Source organism: Ruditapes philippinarum, unplaced genomic scaffold (assembly GCF_026571515.1).
Source record: "Ruditapes philippinarum isolate M1 unplaced genomic scaffold, ASM2657151v2 ctg874_1_1_1_1, whole genome shotgun sequence".
Lineage (NCBI taxonomy): Eukaryota > Metazoa > Mollusca > Bivalvia > Venerida > Veneridae > Ruditapes > Ruditapes philippinarum.
Window position 1 is genome coordinate 100,181 of NW_026863951.1, and position 17,542 is coordinate 117,722.

Sequence of the window (17,542 nt, forward strand, 5' to 3'; positions counted from 1 at the left end):
GTGCATAAATCCAGTACATTTCACAATGAAAACATACAGAAATGATAAAATTCTTGGCTTGTATTTCTCACTATTGTAAGTATATCAATTTTACAGACACATTATATTGTTCAAAGTTATAAATACTAGTAGTCATTTTCAATTTCATCAAATAAGGACAGAAATAATGTCCAGTGTATGATTGTACTAGTAGATTAGGATACAGTTTCCTTACTTTATTTAACACAAAATTTTGAATTGCATTTTCTCAAGTTGAACAAAAAGAGTGCTCAGAAGTTATCCTTTTTTCAATGGAGAGATACATTGGTTCTTAGTTACTTCCTTTTACACCAAGCATAGCGTCTTTACATAATTGAACAAAAGATTTTGTATCGGATTTTTATTAAAATTTATTTAGCTTTATTTCCTTGACCTTTTTTCCATTCAGGACTTTTCTTTCACATTTACACATGAGGAACAAAAACATTATTCACATGAAAAAGTAAAGTCAGAATCAAAATCATTAGTTTCATCTGCTCTTTGTCTAATAAAAAATAATACTCTAGTTAGCTATCTCTTTGATGGCGTAAGCTATATTTCCAGTTTCCTTTGACATGTGAGCATTGTCTATGACCTCATTTCTTTTCTCTAACATTAGTGACACACTTTTTCCAAATTCTAACAGAGATTCAATGGTTTGTTTCTGCTCTTAGAGACCAGTAACAAAGACAAAATAAACTTATCCATTTATATTGAATAACACAAATCATTGAAAACACCAAACAAAATTACTATTTTCCTGGCACACAAAATCCCTCCTAAACTGATTTCAGACACAGGTCATCTAAATATAGAAGATGCAAAATATGTAAGGTATGGAAGGTAAAAATTTGTAGTCACATTTATTGTTAAATATCATTCTGTAAGTAAAAAATTTTTATCAGCTTTAAAATGGGAAAACAATTTTTCACACTGTTTGTCTCAGAAAATCTGCACTAATTAGATAATATATTAAAAACAAGACTTTACAAGCCCTGTCACCCCTTCTGTATTGTAGTGTTGTATGCCAATTAAACACAGAAATGTGATATTTTGTTTTATCTCTGCTGATAGCAGCATAACAATACACTTCCTTATTAAAATATACCTGAGGTATAAAATTATATACCAGAAATCATACCATGTAGTAATTGTTAATGGTCACAACAGGAAATATTACAAGAATAGATATATCTGAACATTTGGCATCAAGGGATAAACTTGAAAGGCCTCAAACAGGGAAACTACAACTGGTGATCAGAAATTAGGCTAACTTTTCTTGTCTCTCTCAGAAAGGTAGATTTTTTTGTGTGTAAAAACCCATCGTCTGCTTTAGCTATTTTTAGAAACAGTACACTTAGTCAGCTTTTGCTGGACGTCTATCACTGAAAAAACAATGTAGAAAGAGGGTTCATTTGCATCCGATAGTCTGATCGGATGTTGGGGGTTTAAGCTGGAAGATATAGAGAACATTTAGATGTAACGAAAAACTAAGATTTAACTTTTTAGTGTAAAGAAGACAAATAAAAATTGGATTACAGTAAAAAAAGGTTTTTAATCACTTACAACTCACAATGAAAATAATTTTGTAAATTACTTTCATATTAAAGGCCTATATCATACCTCAGTGATTTACATTCTTTTTCTTTTTTTCAAAAGGAGCAAAATAATGTTTAGTAACAATAATAATGGATTCAAAGCATTAGGTGTAGGTTATCATTCAATCTAGTAGGAAAAGAGATGAATGTGAATTTTTTTTATAAAAAAAGGTACCAAAATGATACAAGCAAAAAGTAAATAAAGTTTTTAAAGTAAAATTCTAAGTTCAAAGAGGAAATATCTCTTGAAATAAGGATACTAGAGTTAAAAACCTTGTCATGCATGATGTGAGTAATGACAAAGGACAATTATCTTAAGTCTAGAGTTGATGTCATTTATAATAACAAGGATAATTGTTAGAAATATATTAATTTTCAATAAATCCCTAATTCAAAAATGAAATGGAGATAATTCTAGAAATACAGGACTTGAGTTATAAATCTAATCGCACCTGATAAAGGTGTTGATAAAAACATTTTTATGCCGCCGAAGGGAGGCATATTAAAATCGCACCGTCCCTCTGTCTGTCTGTCTGGACGTCCGTCTGTCTGTGCATCCCCCACTTCATTCCTGTCCGGACTATAACTTTGTCATGCATGGAATGATATTTAAATAACTAGGCATTAATGTCTACCACATCTTGCGTCCAAGAATTACGTCCCTACCTCAGAGGTCAAGGTCACACTAACATTGTGAAGTTTCACTTTTTCACAATAAAAGTTTATCGGTTCACGCATTTGTGTCCGGAATGTAACTTTGTCATGCATGGAAGAATAACTTGGGATACATGTCTTTCACATCAAGACTGTCATGCATCAAAGGATTACAAAATAACTAGGCATAAATATCTTCCACATCAAGACGACATGTCGCGACTAAGACGCCTATCCCTACCTTCAAGGTCAAGGTCATACTTATAGGGATGATAATTCTGAAAATATTGATGCTAGCTAGAGTTATGAAGCTTGCCATGTTATTGTTTAAAGTTAAAAAATATCAATTTTTATTTTAAAAAAAAGTTTAATGGGGGAAATAATCCTGGAAATATTCATGCTACAGTTATGAATCTTGTCACACATGATAAGGAAATATATTTGAAGATAGAAGTTGATACCTTAAGAAATAAAAAAGAAAGTAAAAAGTAACATTTTTGAGAGGAAAAAAAAATCATTGGGAGATAATTCTGGAAAAATTGGTGTTAGAGTTAAAAAAAACAACATTGACACATATGATGAAGTTGATGATAAGGAACACATGTTTGAAGTTTAAAGTCAATACTTTAATATGAAATAGAGATGTTAGAGTAAAATATAACATTATTTTAAGTTCAATGGGATATAGTTCTGGAAATACTGGTTTTAGAGTTTTGCACCTTATCAAATGATGTGGACGATGATAAGGAATATATATTTGAAATTGATACCTAAAGAAATAAAGAAGTTATAGGCGCATAAACATTAATTTAAAGTATGGACGCTGAGGTCGACTTGCAAACCAAGGTGAGTAGGACAACTCACCACATTCTTAGTATAGTCGAGCTAATAATAAAAATATCACTAAAAGCCTTATCTGGTCATTTTAGTTAAGAGTCTTGCACTTTTCAGTAAAAGTTACATCTATGAACAGTTTTTTGTTTTTGGTTTTTGTTTTTTAGCTGGCCGGGAGGGGGTTCAGTCAGTAAGATGAGTAACAGTGACACTTAACAATTGAACTTTATTTTATTTATTATTAATTTAAAAAATTATCCTATGTTATAAAGTATATTTACAAATAATTGCTATAGGTTTCACAATTCAATTGGGCCACAGACCCCATATACAAAAGAAAGGAGAAAAAACATTGATAAATTTAGTGACTGTATCTTCTGTAGAAATTTGATCCTTCAAAGTTGGGGCCATTAGATAAGAATACAGAGGGGCGAATAAATAATGACAAAACTCTCAACTCAGTGGACGTGTTAATGGGAGATATACAGTTAATAGTAATTTACTAGCTGATAAGCCCTTACTGAGATTCAGCAGGCTGGAAGGGTTTATGCGTAGGACTGTAATATGATGTTGAATTTTGTTGACACTATGCCCCAAGTATGATGAAGTGGTGTATGACGTCATTTTCAAGGTATCGATGCTATATGTAAATGCCTTTCAATTAAAATGTTTTAAAGAGAGGATACCCTTAGCATCCTGGGAATCAACAATTTAAATATGCAAATTTTGTATTTCATTAGCACATTTGTGACATTAATAAACTTAACACTTTGCATGTCGGGAAAATGTCGTCTGCTGAAAAAGTCGTCTGCGTTCCCTTAAAAAAAGGGTGATTATCAAACAGCGTGTTACCTGAGAAGTCGTTGGGGTCTGGTACCAGGCTATTTTGATCCCTCACCATAGGCTATGGGTAAAAACACAAGCACCATTTTTTTATCCTCATTTAAGATAATAATTATTGTCGAATAATTCTTGTCTATTTCGAATACATGTATATATACATAAATCATTTTCTTGAAGCCTGTCAAGATAATTCAATGTAACAAGTAATGGTCAACTTGATATTATCGTACACTCGGTCTAGAGGTGGTAGATTCGAACTCAGTTTTGGACCCCCAGGTGCAATTTATTATAATTAATTGCAAGTAATTATGTAACATTACGTAACATGTCAAATCGGATATATATCACAAGCATTTTTCTATATCGTGCATTTAAATGTTAAGATGTTGAAAAAATAGTTAAATTCGAGAGATGATATATTTTAAATGATTAAAATAGGGTAATTTTTCACTTCTTTTCTGTTCGCATTTCCACTGTCTGTCCACTCGAAAAGATAATCAGTACCTGACTTCATAAAATGTTTATAATACATTTTTTTTAGATTTTTTTTTATAGCTGTCGTTTTATTTCTATGAATTCGCTTCATGCATACGTGTAAAATTAATACATGAAATTATGTGCATTCGCTTTACATTTTTAGTATGAAGTTTCTAAAGGTTAAGACACTATTGATTCCTGACATGAAAATGTGTGATTGTCTTACACGCAGTAAACCGTCCAGAACTACTTCTTTCCCCTTCCCCTCCTAGAGTGATTTACGTAAAATCGTTAGATTTGTTGTTAATAATTTATTAACTTATTATAGGCGACACTTGCGTATTGATTCAATCGTGAACTCGGGGGAGTTGTAAATGATTCTGAACAAAATCAGAAGCCGCAATATTTGACATTTACCGCTTCTTTATGCATGCCTTTTTTTCAATTGCCTTATCTTATCTTATTTTTTTTTTCTTTTCTTTTCTTACCGTAAGGTGTTTTTCGTCGAATTAAAAAAAATTATTTGATATAAAAAGTTTTGTACAGAAAAAAAGCAATACGCAAAATCAGCGTTATCGTCTGCTACTAACAGTCGTCTGCTTTACTTTACAGACAACGCATCAAATCAGTGCTCTGTAACTCGTTCATGTTTTAATAAACGTTACCTTTATTCAAAAAAAAACTACTTCAGGTCTAACCATCATAGGCATAAAATATGTTAATCCATTTTCCCAAATGAAAAAAAATCAAAAAGAAATCGACGATTACAATGAACAAGCAGCTTTTATTTTATGGGACTATTGAAATCTTTCATTTAACCTTAGCCCTCATTTCACAATTCTCATATTTCGTTAAACATTAACAATTTATTACGAAAACCACTCATTAACAGTATTATTTACTTCTGTATCAGATCTCTGCCTATTTACACGTAATCTACCGCCTTAATGCGTTCTTTTCAATAGAACAGGAAAATATAATATTTCTTGTCGTGTATTGATCCATTGTATTCTATTCTGAGAAGCAAACCGTACTGTCTTTCGTAGCAAAATTGCATTTAGTAGAAACCGTCTGATTTGATCTTTCTTCGGAAACGCGCGCGCGCAAAACTCTATTTTTGTCTTGACGTTTTGACGCGTTGTTTAAATCGATGTGGGGTAACAGATATGGGGCAAATATCCGACTGTTAGAGACAGATGAACCAACGAAATGAAGGGCTATGTAACAAATGGCGTGTACATAGCTATATTGTTCATCTGATAACAAAACACAAATTTACCTTTGTGCGAGATTATTATAACATTTCATGGTTATTAAAAGACAAGTTAAGCCATGCAGATGTTGTAGCTTCTTAATTTTCTGTCTGTTTATGATAAAATAAATTTTATTATCATATTCAATAAAGATCTATATCTTAAAATTTATAAGTCATAAGGTGGCGCTTCAATATATGATTATAAAAGCCATATGTGTGCTATTTCGGACATTGTTGCAAGCACGAGTGGATAACTTAATGCCCTGATTTTGACAATTAGCCCAATCTCCACAGAAACCAAATAAATTGTAATCATCCGAAATTCCTTTCTATCCGGATCCATGTTACTTGATGCAGACGACACTTGTTTTTCCCCATTATTTGCTAGCTCTTGGATTTCTCTTAGATTTTGCATTTGATTGACAAATGCGTGATCATGCCAACAGTTTTAATATTATAACTGTAACCGATAAAGACCACACGACGGACAATACGAAACCGGAAGTTCGGTGGTAAAAGTGCCTATCTCTTAACCGAGCATCGTAAGTTGGGTACCTTGGGTCGCGGCCATTTGCTCTAACGACCACACTATTGGTTAGTTACATAGTTGCAAGATCTTGTCCTACAGTCGAGCTTAAAAAATATACCCGCCAATTTTTCTATTCTTTTTATAAATGATTAGGGTGCAAAGATAAATAACGTTGTTTTTTGCGTGTGTAATGCCACATGTCATTTCCGAGTACCTGTTCCAATGCCTCGCTTCACGACTGGTCTTTCTACACAGGGTTAACTGTATGTTTAAAACAAGTTATTTATTTTTACAGATGATCGTAATTTCTACCATTGTTTATTTAATACTTCAAGGCTATATTGTCTAAATATTGTTTACCGCAATTCGTTATCTCTTATCAACCTCCCCTTTGTTTTCATTACTATCTATGTGTAAACATAACATGTATTTGAGGATAACAATATATAATAAAGGATATATTTCCTGGTACATGAATATATATGTACATTATGACATTGCATGTTTAACATTTTCTAAAATAAGTTAAAATCACGTTTTATGGTAATTTATAAGCTATTTTTGACTTTATTGATAAATCACATACCGGTTAACCACATTTCTTTCACAATTGATATAATATTTAAATACATGTAAGGAAGTTTTCCCGACGGACATGATTTAGGTTTATCATATATTTGGTAGAATTGTACTGAACAAATTAAATCGTGGAGAAGTTATTAATATAAATATACACATGTAATGCATGACAACAATACGCACACATATATTAAACATGAAAGTATCTTACTCACTTACATGTATTTATTAACGAGAGTGTGTCAACTTAAATCACGAATTAGTTATTCATGACCCTTTTGAAATGACTTATATAGTAAGTAAAAGTATAGCGTTTTATAAAGTTAAAAAAGTTTGTTCTCCATTTGTTTTAATAAGCACTTAAGAAATATAACACACTGGCTTTGTGCATATAATATGATACGATACGATATATAGAATACAAAAACAATACATAGCACAGCACAGCACAGCACAGCACAGCATATAAGACTATATCTTACACGCGCTTGTTTGAAAATGTCACACGGGTTGATCATAAAATGGAATTTATCTTCCATTACACCATAATTACTATTTGTCCCTCAATATTCCAATGTTAATTTCATGTAAAATCAATATCAAAACAATATCAATGTATTCTAATTTTTGATATTATGTTAAAGGCTTGCTTGAGACCTTTTGACATTTAAACCAACCCATATTTACCCAACCCACACATAGTACTTGTATAACTTCGTGCGTAATGTTTGAAACATCGATTCTAAGTTACTGTATTATATTATATGCTTATAGTGAGCTAAATGTCATTCATAATTAAAAAGTCAATAACGAACATTAAATTCTTGAATTTACATACATGTACATATATACCCCTACCGATGCACTGGTCATGATTGTGCAGGACACTTGCCACATACTCCCCCGTCTGAATACTATATTTTCGTTACTGGTATAAAGTCCCTAATTGTGATCTTATCGTACATATAAAATAGAGGGACAATCCCGTACACTAAGTGTCTGAAAGGGCGGATAGACCATAAATGTCACTATAGCAAATTTATAGAATTAAAGCAGTAGTTACACTTTATATAATCTGTGACAGGCTGCATGTAACAAATGTTGATACATGTTATATTCCAGCAAGATGTTACACGAAAACAGACGATATGCAGTCATATAAGTATGCATATGTCAGTATGTGTACAGAATATGTATATAAAACATGTTTCGAGTTGGCTACAGATGCATGACCTTTGACCTAAAAGAGAAGGACAATAAGTCCTTCCTCAAATGGACACCAATCCAAACATTATACACTACAATAAAGACCCACAGAAAAAACCAAAAAAGAAAAAAAAAACCCTCTCTGTTCATTGTATATAATAATGTGAATATCTACCAATCATTTACTTCTCTATTAAGATACGTGTCTAATTCTTTTCAATAACCTGTTATCGTTTTATTCCCCAGCATCAGATTTCTTGATAATCTCTTTAAAGTCACCTAAATAACAATCAATAATTACTGAGCGTACATATCAGATTGCACGATGTTCACGCGATCAGATAAAAAATGCTCATGCAAAGATACCGCGGCGAAAAACCTGTGAATGTTTTATCAATAATAAGTACTAGTGATATTCCGCATTTCCCCCATTATTCTTTGCCATACTAACAACACATGTTTCCTGTCTTCTCTCATTTGTTTGTAGATTGTTATCAGAAGTCCCACGGGAAGTGTATATACATTCCAAATCGATTATACTTGATTCCATATTTACCTTCATTCTTAGTCTATCAAAATTATACGGTTACAACTCCAGCGGTAAAACAGTTGAATATAGTTATACAATACAATACAATACAATACAATACAATGCAATGCCATGCCATGCCATTCCATTCCATTCAATACAATACAATACAATACACTACACTACACTACACTACACTACAATACAATACAATACAATACAATACATATACAATGCAATGCAATGCAATGCAATGCAATGCAATGCAATGCAATGCCATGCCATGCCATGCCATGCCATGTCATGCCATGCCATGCCATACAATACAATACAATACAATACATATACAATACAATACAATACAATACAATACAATGCAATGTCATGCCATGCCATTCCATTCCATACAATACAATACAATACAATGCAATACAATACAATACAATACAATGCAATGTCATGCCATGCCATGCCATGCCATTCCATACAATACAATACAATACAATACAATACAATACATATACAATGCAATGCAATGCAATGCAATGCCATGACATGTCATGCCATGCCATGCCATGCCATGCCATACCATACCATACCATACAATACAATACAATACAATACAATACATATACAATATATGTACAATATCTATATACATATACAATACATATACATGTACAAATGCATATACAAATACATTAATGTAGTACAGAACAAAATGGTCACAAACACAATACAGCACATCTCGATAAATAACAATGCAATGCAATGCAATGCAATACAATACAATACAATACAATACAATACAATACAATACAATACACAATACACAATACAATACAATTGTTTGCGCGTTTCATATTTTAATTCATATCAATAGCATTATCATTTTGCCACGATAAACAACAGGAAAACCCCTCTCTGCTGCATTTTATGCTTGTTCATGCTCAATAAATAAAAGTATATTTGTTTTTCTCTATCCATACACTTAAGTTGTTTCAATTACTTCATTGTTTACAACTTAATCTAAATTGTTATTTAGTGCTACTAAACGTTATGTTAATTTTATGCTTATTCAAAGATTTATAGTTCATTTGTTTATTGTATATTTCATTCCAAAACTTAATTGTCATATTCTTTTCGCATTTTGTTAAACCTTTTCGCGTTTTTATCTTGGAGTTTTCTTTACCAGCATCAATTTATGTTTGAAATAATTAAAAGTGCAACCAATGAATAACGCAGACATGTTCAAAAAGGTTATTGACTCAGTACGCGACAAAAGAATAAAAGCAGATGAGTTCCGAATCCTCTTATTGACCCAATACACATCAGACGACACTTCAAGTATGCGGAAATATCCAATTGACAAGAGTACATTTCATGAAACACCTTCTTATTTTTTTTGCCCAAGGGCAGGCTTTTGCGGGGGTTAATTATCAAGTGCAATTAATGTGTCATAATTGTTGTACAAATATGCCATTTATTGATCAAATAGATAAAGATCTCAATCGTACTTTCGTAATATTATATATTATGAATATAATTTGCGCGGTACATTTATTTTCAGACGATATTTTCATATTCTATTTTCAGAATTTTCATATTCTATTTTGCAGATTCAGTTTTCAGTTTCCAGTTACTTTGTGACTGATATCGAAATTTTGATGCGTACTTTTCTTTGCAAAAGGCAATTTCTGTTGATGATAGGCTGCAGACGATATTTTTAGAGACGGAGTATTTTGTTGTATTTTGTTCTATGCTTTTTTTTTTTCGAAAAAAATTCTTTCTTTTTTTAGCAGACGACATTTGAAGAGCTATTTGAGAATTACTGAAGCGATGCTTTATTTGTTTTCCCGATTTTCCTATTTGTAAAGCAACCGGAAGCCGGACCTGTCACGCAGACGCTGAATGATGGCACTATTTATCTTAGTGAACAATGCACTATTAAAAAATAGACAAACGTGAGTTCCTGTTTCGGGTAAAAATGAAAACAAAGCCGCTTTACAACTAACACGGATATATTATAAGCTGAAAAAAGAAAAACATGAAAAAGAAACAAAACAAAACGTTTCCTTTTTCCTGGCACAAGGTCATTTTGCAGGTCCTGAAAAAACAAAACAAAAACAAAATAAATAAATAAATAAATAAATAAATGAGTGATGAGTGATTGAGTGAGTGAGTGAGTGAGTGAATGAATGAATGAATGAATGAATGAATGAATGAATGAATGAATGAATGAATGAATGAATGAATGAATGAATGAATGAATGAATGAATGAATGAATGAATGAATGAATGAATGAATGAATGAATGAATGAAATGGTAAATTTAGATCTAATAATATCTAAATATAATTTCAATATCATCACAATACCTTTGCCACATATAATCGATATGTTAATTTATATTATATACATAACTATCAAAAAAAATATGAATATTCAACAGTTTTAAACTATTTGAACCATTTTTTTGGGTTAAATAGTTGATTGTTTTACCACATTGACTAGTTTACTTGCGTGGGTTGTTCATAGTCTAGATGTCCTGACAGCCTATTAATATTTTCTAACCACAACCCGCGGTCCTACAGCAGCACGCCTCCAGAATCATGTTAAATTTTCATGAAAACGTGTATTAAAAAGTAAAATATTTTTGCTTTGCAATCGGCACTTACAAATTACCAAAAAGAGGTCAAAATATTAAAAAAAGTCCTTTCTGCGTTAGTCACGCAGTAGAAATATGGTAATAATTTAATAAATACTGCAAAATCAGTCTTACATGTGAACCGTTGCTTGAATTTAAAACATTAAAACTTATAACCCTTTAAAAACCACCATGAAAGGGATAGCCTTTTCCATAATAAGCAGATATAATAATCTGTCACATACTTTAACTTTTATGATTCTGTATTTAAAGCGTATCAATATTTACTATGTGAGCAAATCTTATTAAAGCATTGGATAAGACATAATTATGTGATTCAAGTACATGACATTAGCAGTAAAAACAGTAACAAAACAGTTCAAAAATTCTTACACTGTAATACATACATGTATTGACAGTTTTATTGTAAATATTCACTCATTTATCAACAAATATGACCATTACATAAAAACAGCAATGAACTGGTTCAGCGAGAATGAAATAAGATGTAGATTTTAATCAGTACAATATCTATTATACAGCAGCTTTCTTCATGTAATAACCAGTTACTCCCCGTTGTTTATATACACACTGCGTATCTCGTTATAGCCTGAATGCTGTCAGTATGCGATTGATAGCCGAGCTAGTAGGACGCTCGATTGTAAACCACTGTCATAATTTACTGTTATTATTATAATATGGAGGCTTTGGTATTGTGTATTGGATAAAACAAATTAGACTTATCCAGGCTTGTGTTTAATACAAGAAACAGATCATTCGGATTATCGTTGTCTAAACATTTTGAATATTTTAACATTCATTTAAAATAAATCGACAGGATTTAATATTTAAAGGAAAGGAGACTTATATTTTCTTTGAAAACGAAGTTTAAAACAAAACAAACATGACTTGTGTTTTGTCAATGCCCGCTTTGTATACGAGACCGTATACAGATAGTGGTGCGACAATCCAAAATAATGGATGTGAAAGTTTTGACTTTAACTGGATTAATCCACGCCCATCCCATCCCGGATTATCGGATAATCAAAAGTCATCCACTCCATGTCACATTGAGGCAAGCACGGGTTCATCGATCCCATGCCGTATGGAACTTTCTAATGAATTTTCTGAGAATGTCAATTATGAGCCAATGAATGGGGACTTTAGAAAAGACGATAAAGCGGACATTACCCAAAACGTGTCGGGAGAGGATTTTGCTTTAATAGGTAACAGTACTTTTCCAGTTACTTATTTATACATACATGTTCTTGCGTAATAAAGTAAAACGCATTTATACATACGTCTGAAAAAAATAATTTCTTTTTTTTGTTTAAACATCGTTATCAATGATCAAAGCGACCGACTTATGTTGATATAAATACACTGAATACACCTTTAACGCTTGAACGGTATCTTTGTTTGACAAGATGTTACTATCCTGTTATGTATACGAAATCTGTTAAACATTAAAGTATACGATAAGGTTGAACGGCACCTAAATCAATATCAAGGTCATTTTATTACATATTTAGCACGAGTTTAAACGTATTTATTAGTGTTTACATAATAGTGTATTTAATTTTACACAAAATTCAATAACAACTATTGTAATTAAACCATTGCTTTTTTTTAGTTTATCTGACACATTGATTGAGTGAAAAGTCGATAAATATATTGTTGTATATGTAGTTTATATCTTTAAGCTGTTACCTGCGAAAATCGCATAGTCATCATTATTTGTTGTCGTTTTTATCAACGCCAGTCCCCTTCATTCATACCGTCCGAGAGTTTAGAAATAACAAAAAAATAAAAAGAAATATCGAAGTTGATACGGAAAATTTCTAGACCTCCAGTGACTTGCGTTCTCATGAACCGCTTTAAGCTAACTTTATGGCACATTATGCCCCATAGTTTTATAAAAGGGTTTAAATGGAAAGCATTGTCTTTTTCGCTAGGGTAGTAAACTAATTTAACACCGACCGAAACAATTAAGATAAAAATCACGATGTGATAGAAAGTATAATATATTGAGCAATCTAGAAAATTGCGGTTGTTCCTGGGCTTAGACGACCGTCGCGTTTTATTAAATATCAGCATGCCCGTCGGCACGTAGCATACATTAAGACAATTTTTCTGTCTATTAACTGCATCTCGCTGGTGTTTTGTGAGTCTAAATCCCATTAGGGTAACCGTTTATTATGTTAAGATTTCTTGATGCTTCACATATTGCTCAATTTATTTGCAAACTCAGCACATTGCCTCAGTGATCACAGCATTCTAGGTTTTACAGAGTTTTGTTTTCTTGAGGCTGTATACATATGTTTTCTGTACCAGTTTGACGACAGAAACCAAAAAGTCTTATGCCTCTGGACCTCCACTGCTCTCTCAAATGGTTCATATGGAGACGCATTGAGTAATTTGCGGAAAACAAGCCAATACTTGCACAGAATCTAATAAAATCTCGATAAATATTTTCATACCAGTTTTTAGTGTGTTTACGACTAAGATGCTATAAAATGATCTACAAATAAACAAAGCAAATATTTGTAGACACCTTTTGATGTACAATTCAGTTTTAGCACTGTTTAATAGCGATTTTTGTGGTTTAAAAGTTGAAATATTCTTTAATGTGGTCATTTGTTTTACAGGTAGTGCTGATGAATCCAAAGAGTTTGATATCTGCAAAAAGACTGAAGCTGAACTTAGAATTACCTGTTACCCAACAAGTCAGGGAGTTAAACGAAAAGCTGAACATTCCGAGCCAGAAGAAACGTTCATTCCGCTGAAACGGGTTTCACCGTTTTTAAATACCCCAAAGGAACGAAAGGACGAACGAAAGAAAATTCTCAAAATATCCATTAAGAAATTAAAACAGTTAAGTGACCCTGAATTCTTTCTTAGAAGAACTGTACTAGTCAATAACACCACAAAGCGTCTGCAATTAGAATTAAGGGAAGAAAAACGTAGAAATAAGCGAAGAAAATATAGAAATGGTTTTGGCGTTCCAAACAGTAACTGTTTGTCAGACATGTATTTGTTTGAGGACCCATTCCTAAGTGAGAAAATTACCGACGATATGACTGATACACTTATCAAAAACGTGCTCTGTGATAAAACAAACGACATTTCCGAGGACTCTAATGTATCGGAGGACTCTAACAAAGTTTCCAATGCAATGGAACATCAGTCCTCCGGGCAACAGTGTGTTGACTCGAGGACTTTCCAGCCATTAAGTGCCATTGATGAAAACACGTTCCACAGTACAAGTGAAGGGACTAAAGTTTTAACGGAACTAGACAAAGAGTAAAAGTAGGATAGGAACCAACTGGATAAATTATATGATAAGAAAACAACTCAGGAAATTTGTTGTGGCAGTTATAGAGAGTTAGTGCTGATAGGTAGACATACTGTTAACATCAGAGTTGAATATGTAGCTAATACCTGTCGGGAATGAATAGCAAAGTGGTCGCTCGCTGATCTATGAATTGGAGCTAAAATGGTAATGGTCATAGCAAATTATCGTCAAGAAAAAATGCAAATGTTGCAGAAAAAAATGTTTTTGCTTTTTTACAGCAGTTGTACATGCCGAAATGGAATTCAATAGAAATTTGCAACACTTGAAAGGACATACTCAAATCGAACTTGATTGAGATTCAAATTTTAGAAAATTAAAAAAAAGGTCTGAACGGCTCCTGAAACGATGTTATCAGATGATATTTTCAGCGTTCTTCGTTCAGTTTTTAGACTCTTTGATGATAATGATTTTTGAGAAGTTTTGACAGGATTGTTTTGTTGTAGTTAATTAAATTAATGACATTTGAAAGGCTGGGCAAGAAAATGCTTAATGGAATATTAATATGTTAAATATTATAAAAGCTCTAATGGAGAAAATGCGTGTCAATAGTCATTATTTTCTAGTCAAGATGGTTTTACTAAGCTAGGTGGTTTTGAATTCATTTCAGTGATAAGCGAGGTAACTCCTGCTTTACTAAATTTGTCCAAATCGATGGTACCTTTATATGCATTTGATGTATTACGAAAGGACCGAAAAGTTGTTATTTTGCCATTATTATATGCATCAATTGTGAACTTTGTATGTTAGTAGGTATATTTAAATATGACCACATATTGTTAAAATTTATTTAATATAAGTTTATTACATGAACTGTTGTCATGTTTATGAACATATTTATTATTTATTTATAGCAAATGACATTTTTGACAGCTTTGTTACGAGATTAAATATAAAATGAATATTGATGAACATTTTTATGTGCGTGAATGGCTTGGTTTTCTGTCAACTTTTTAAAGCGGCATGATTCAAGTTGAGTCAAATAAAACTTCAAAAATTAAAAAAATACAAGTATATTTATTATTAAAAAAATGCATAAGTATTCAAAATGCAGATGGAATTTTGAATGTTTTTTTTTCGAAATATCATTTAAACAGATTTTACTGTACAAATTCTATGCCGTTACTAACGGAGAAATAGAAATTTCTACATTTCTTGAAAAATGACACGTATCTTTGGTAGTCTATGTTAAATGAATTGATTTTATACACTTGATAAACCTTTTTTTACTCATTTGTACAATTTTTTTTCCATAAAAAATGACAAAAGTCTTTAGGCGTGCCGCTTTAAAATGTAGTATGCAAATGAGATTATTTGAGTTGTCTATTTATAGTTTCAAATGCTGTCTATTTATAGTAACAATTGCTTGAATTGTGTTATTTATTTAATTTATTTTGATGCAGAATTTTTTAATTTCTAATATTACACACATACTATATTTAATTATTTAATAACAGGGGGAAGTTATTGGGGTTATGTATGTATTTATGCATGGTTGAATATTTTTATTGCTAAATAAAATTTTGTGGTGGCTTTTTTTCTTGTTAAAAATAAAACAACAAAACTTTATTGTATGAAGTATGAAAGAAATTGTATATATGTTAACGAATGGAAGTCGATATCAAATATCAAAAAAATGTTAAAAAAATGTGATAGCTTACAAAGCAATTTTTCAGAAAATAAAAGAAATGACGTCAAACACCGTGTTAATCTTTTTTTTTGAGTCAATAAATTACTGATCAGTGTCTACGGGTTTTAAAGAAAGCTCAAACTAAATCTTGGGAGATTGATTGGTCAGCCACCGGCAAAGAATATATACATATTGAGTGATGAAAATCGTGAGATTCGAGACAGAACTAAGAAGAAGAATATAATATCCTCAAGGACTGAACTTAAATTGTCGTTATTTTTAGTTACTTACAGTTATTTATAGCTGTTACAGGAAATCCATTTGGACAACTCCTCCAGCAGAGTGTTAGTCAGTTTAAAGTTTTGTGAAAAGTGCTAGAGATCTATATATAGTGATTTTACACTTTAGAACTAGAACTACTTGTTCTTTAACTTTAATGAGTCTTCAAGTATAATTTAAGCTAACATTACCATCGCATCATCCTTCTTCAATACAGAGCATATCAAATAATTGCAAATTAACATTTCGGTGAGTTCTCCAAGGATATGTGGTTAAAACTTACGGGTTCGAATCCCGGTATATCCACGTGAGTAAACTACCATTTCAAGTAAGCTTGCCAAAAGGTCGGTCGTTCTTGTTAGGTGCCTTTTCTGACCGAAATAATACAGAGAGCAGCATATGATGTAAAACATGTAACCAACTTGTTTAACATACTAAAAATAAAGGTGATTAAAATAAAAGTGATTAGCCTTCTCAAGCGGTGTAAAAGCACAAGGCTAGTCGGAGTCTACAATGTTGTCTTACTAAATTAAAATTAAAAATTTTCATCTTGATATGAGCAAAATTGACAACACACAGTCGAAAGGATGAAAGAGATATTCAAATCCATTTCATAAATTGAGCGTGGTGTTACCATTGTGCGCTCTGAGTCACAATAAATACCCAACAAAAGAAAGAAACAAAAAACAAAAACAAAAAAGAAAGAAAGAAATCAAGAAAAATACAAATTACATTTTAATCAAGAAAAATACAAATTACATTTTAGAGGTTATTTTTTTTCGGTTACATAATACTACACCGACGAAACCCCTTAATACTTCAACTGATGGTTTAATAATTATGTAATCATTCCTATACCATTTTCTTGCCGCCATCATCCCTTTAATATCACGTTAGTCAAAACATCTCAAGTGTTTGTTTACAAAATTGTTTGCATATATGCATCATTTATTCGGCATTTGCTGAGTCAGAAAGTATGCAGTTTATCTACAAATAAACAAAAGATCCACTATAAACCTGTACTAACAAGTTGCTCTTTTTATCTGAAAATAAAACACACTAACTTATTACTAGTATGTTATTTTCATTCCTTTGATCGTTTTGACCTTGAA

At 31.7% G+C, this 17,542-nt stretch overlaps 1 protein-coding gene across 1 annotated transcript; it reads left to right on the top strand.

Annotated features, from left to right (window-relative positions):
- The first annotated feature begins 11,771 nt into the window (after nt 1-11,771).
- LOC132723920 (uncharacterized) lies at nt 11,772-16,220 on the top strand. The gene is made up of 2 exons (XM_060708728.1): nt 11,772-12,395; nt 13,818-16,220. The coding sequence occupies exons 1-2, from the start codon at nt 12,074-12,076 to the stop codon at nt 14,474-14,476; spliced, it is 981 nt and encodes a 326-aa protein (XP_060564711.1). The 5' UTR covers nt 11,772-12,073; the 3' UTR covers nt 14,477-16,220.
- Nucleotides 16,221-17,542: the final 1,322 nt, after the last annotated feature.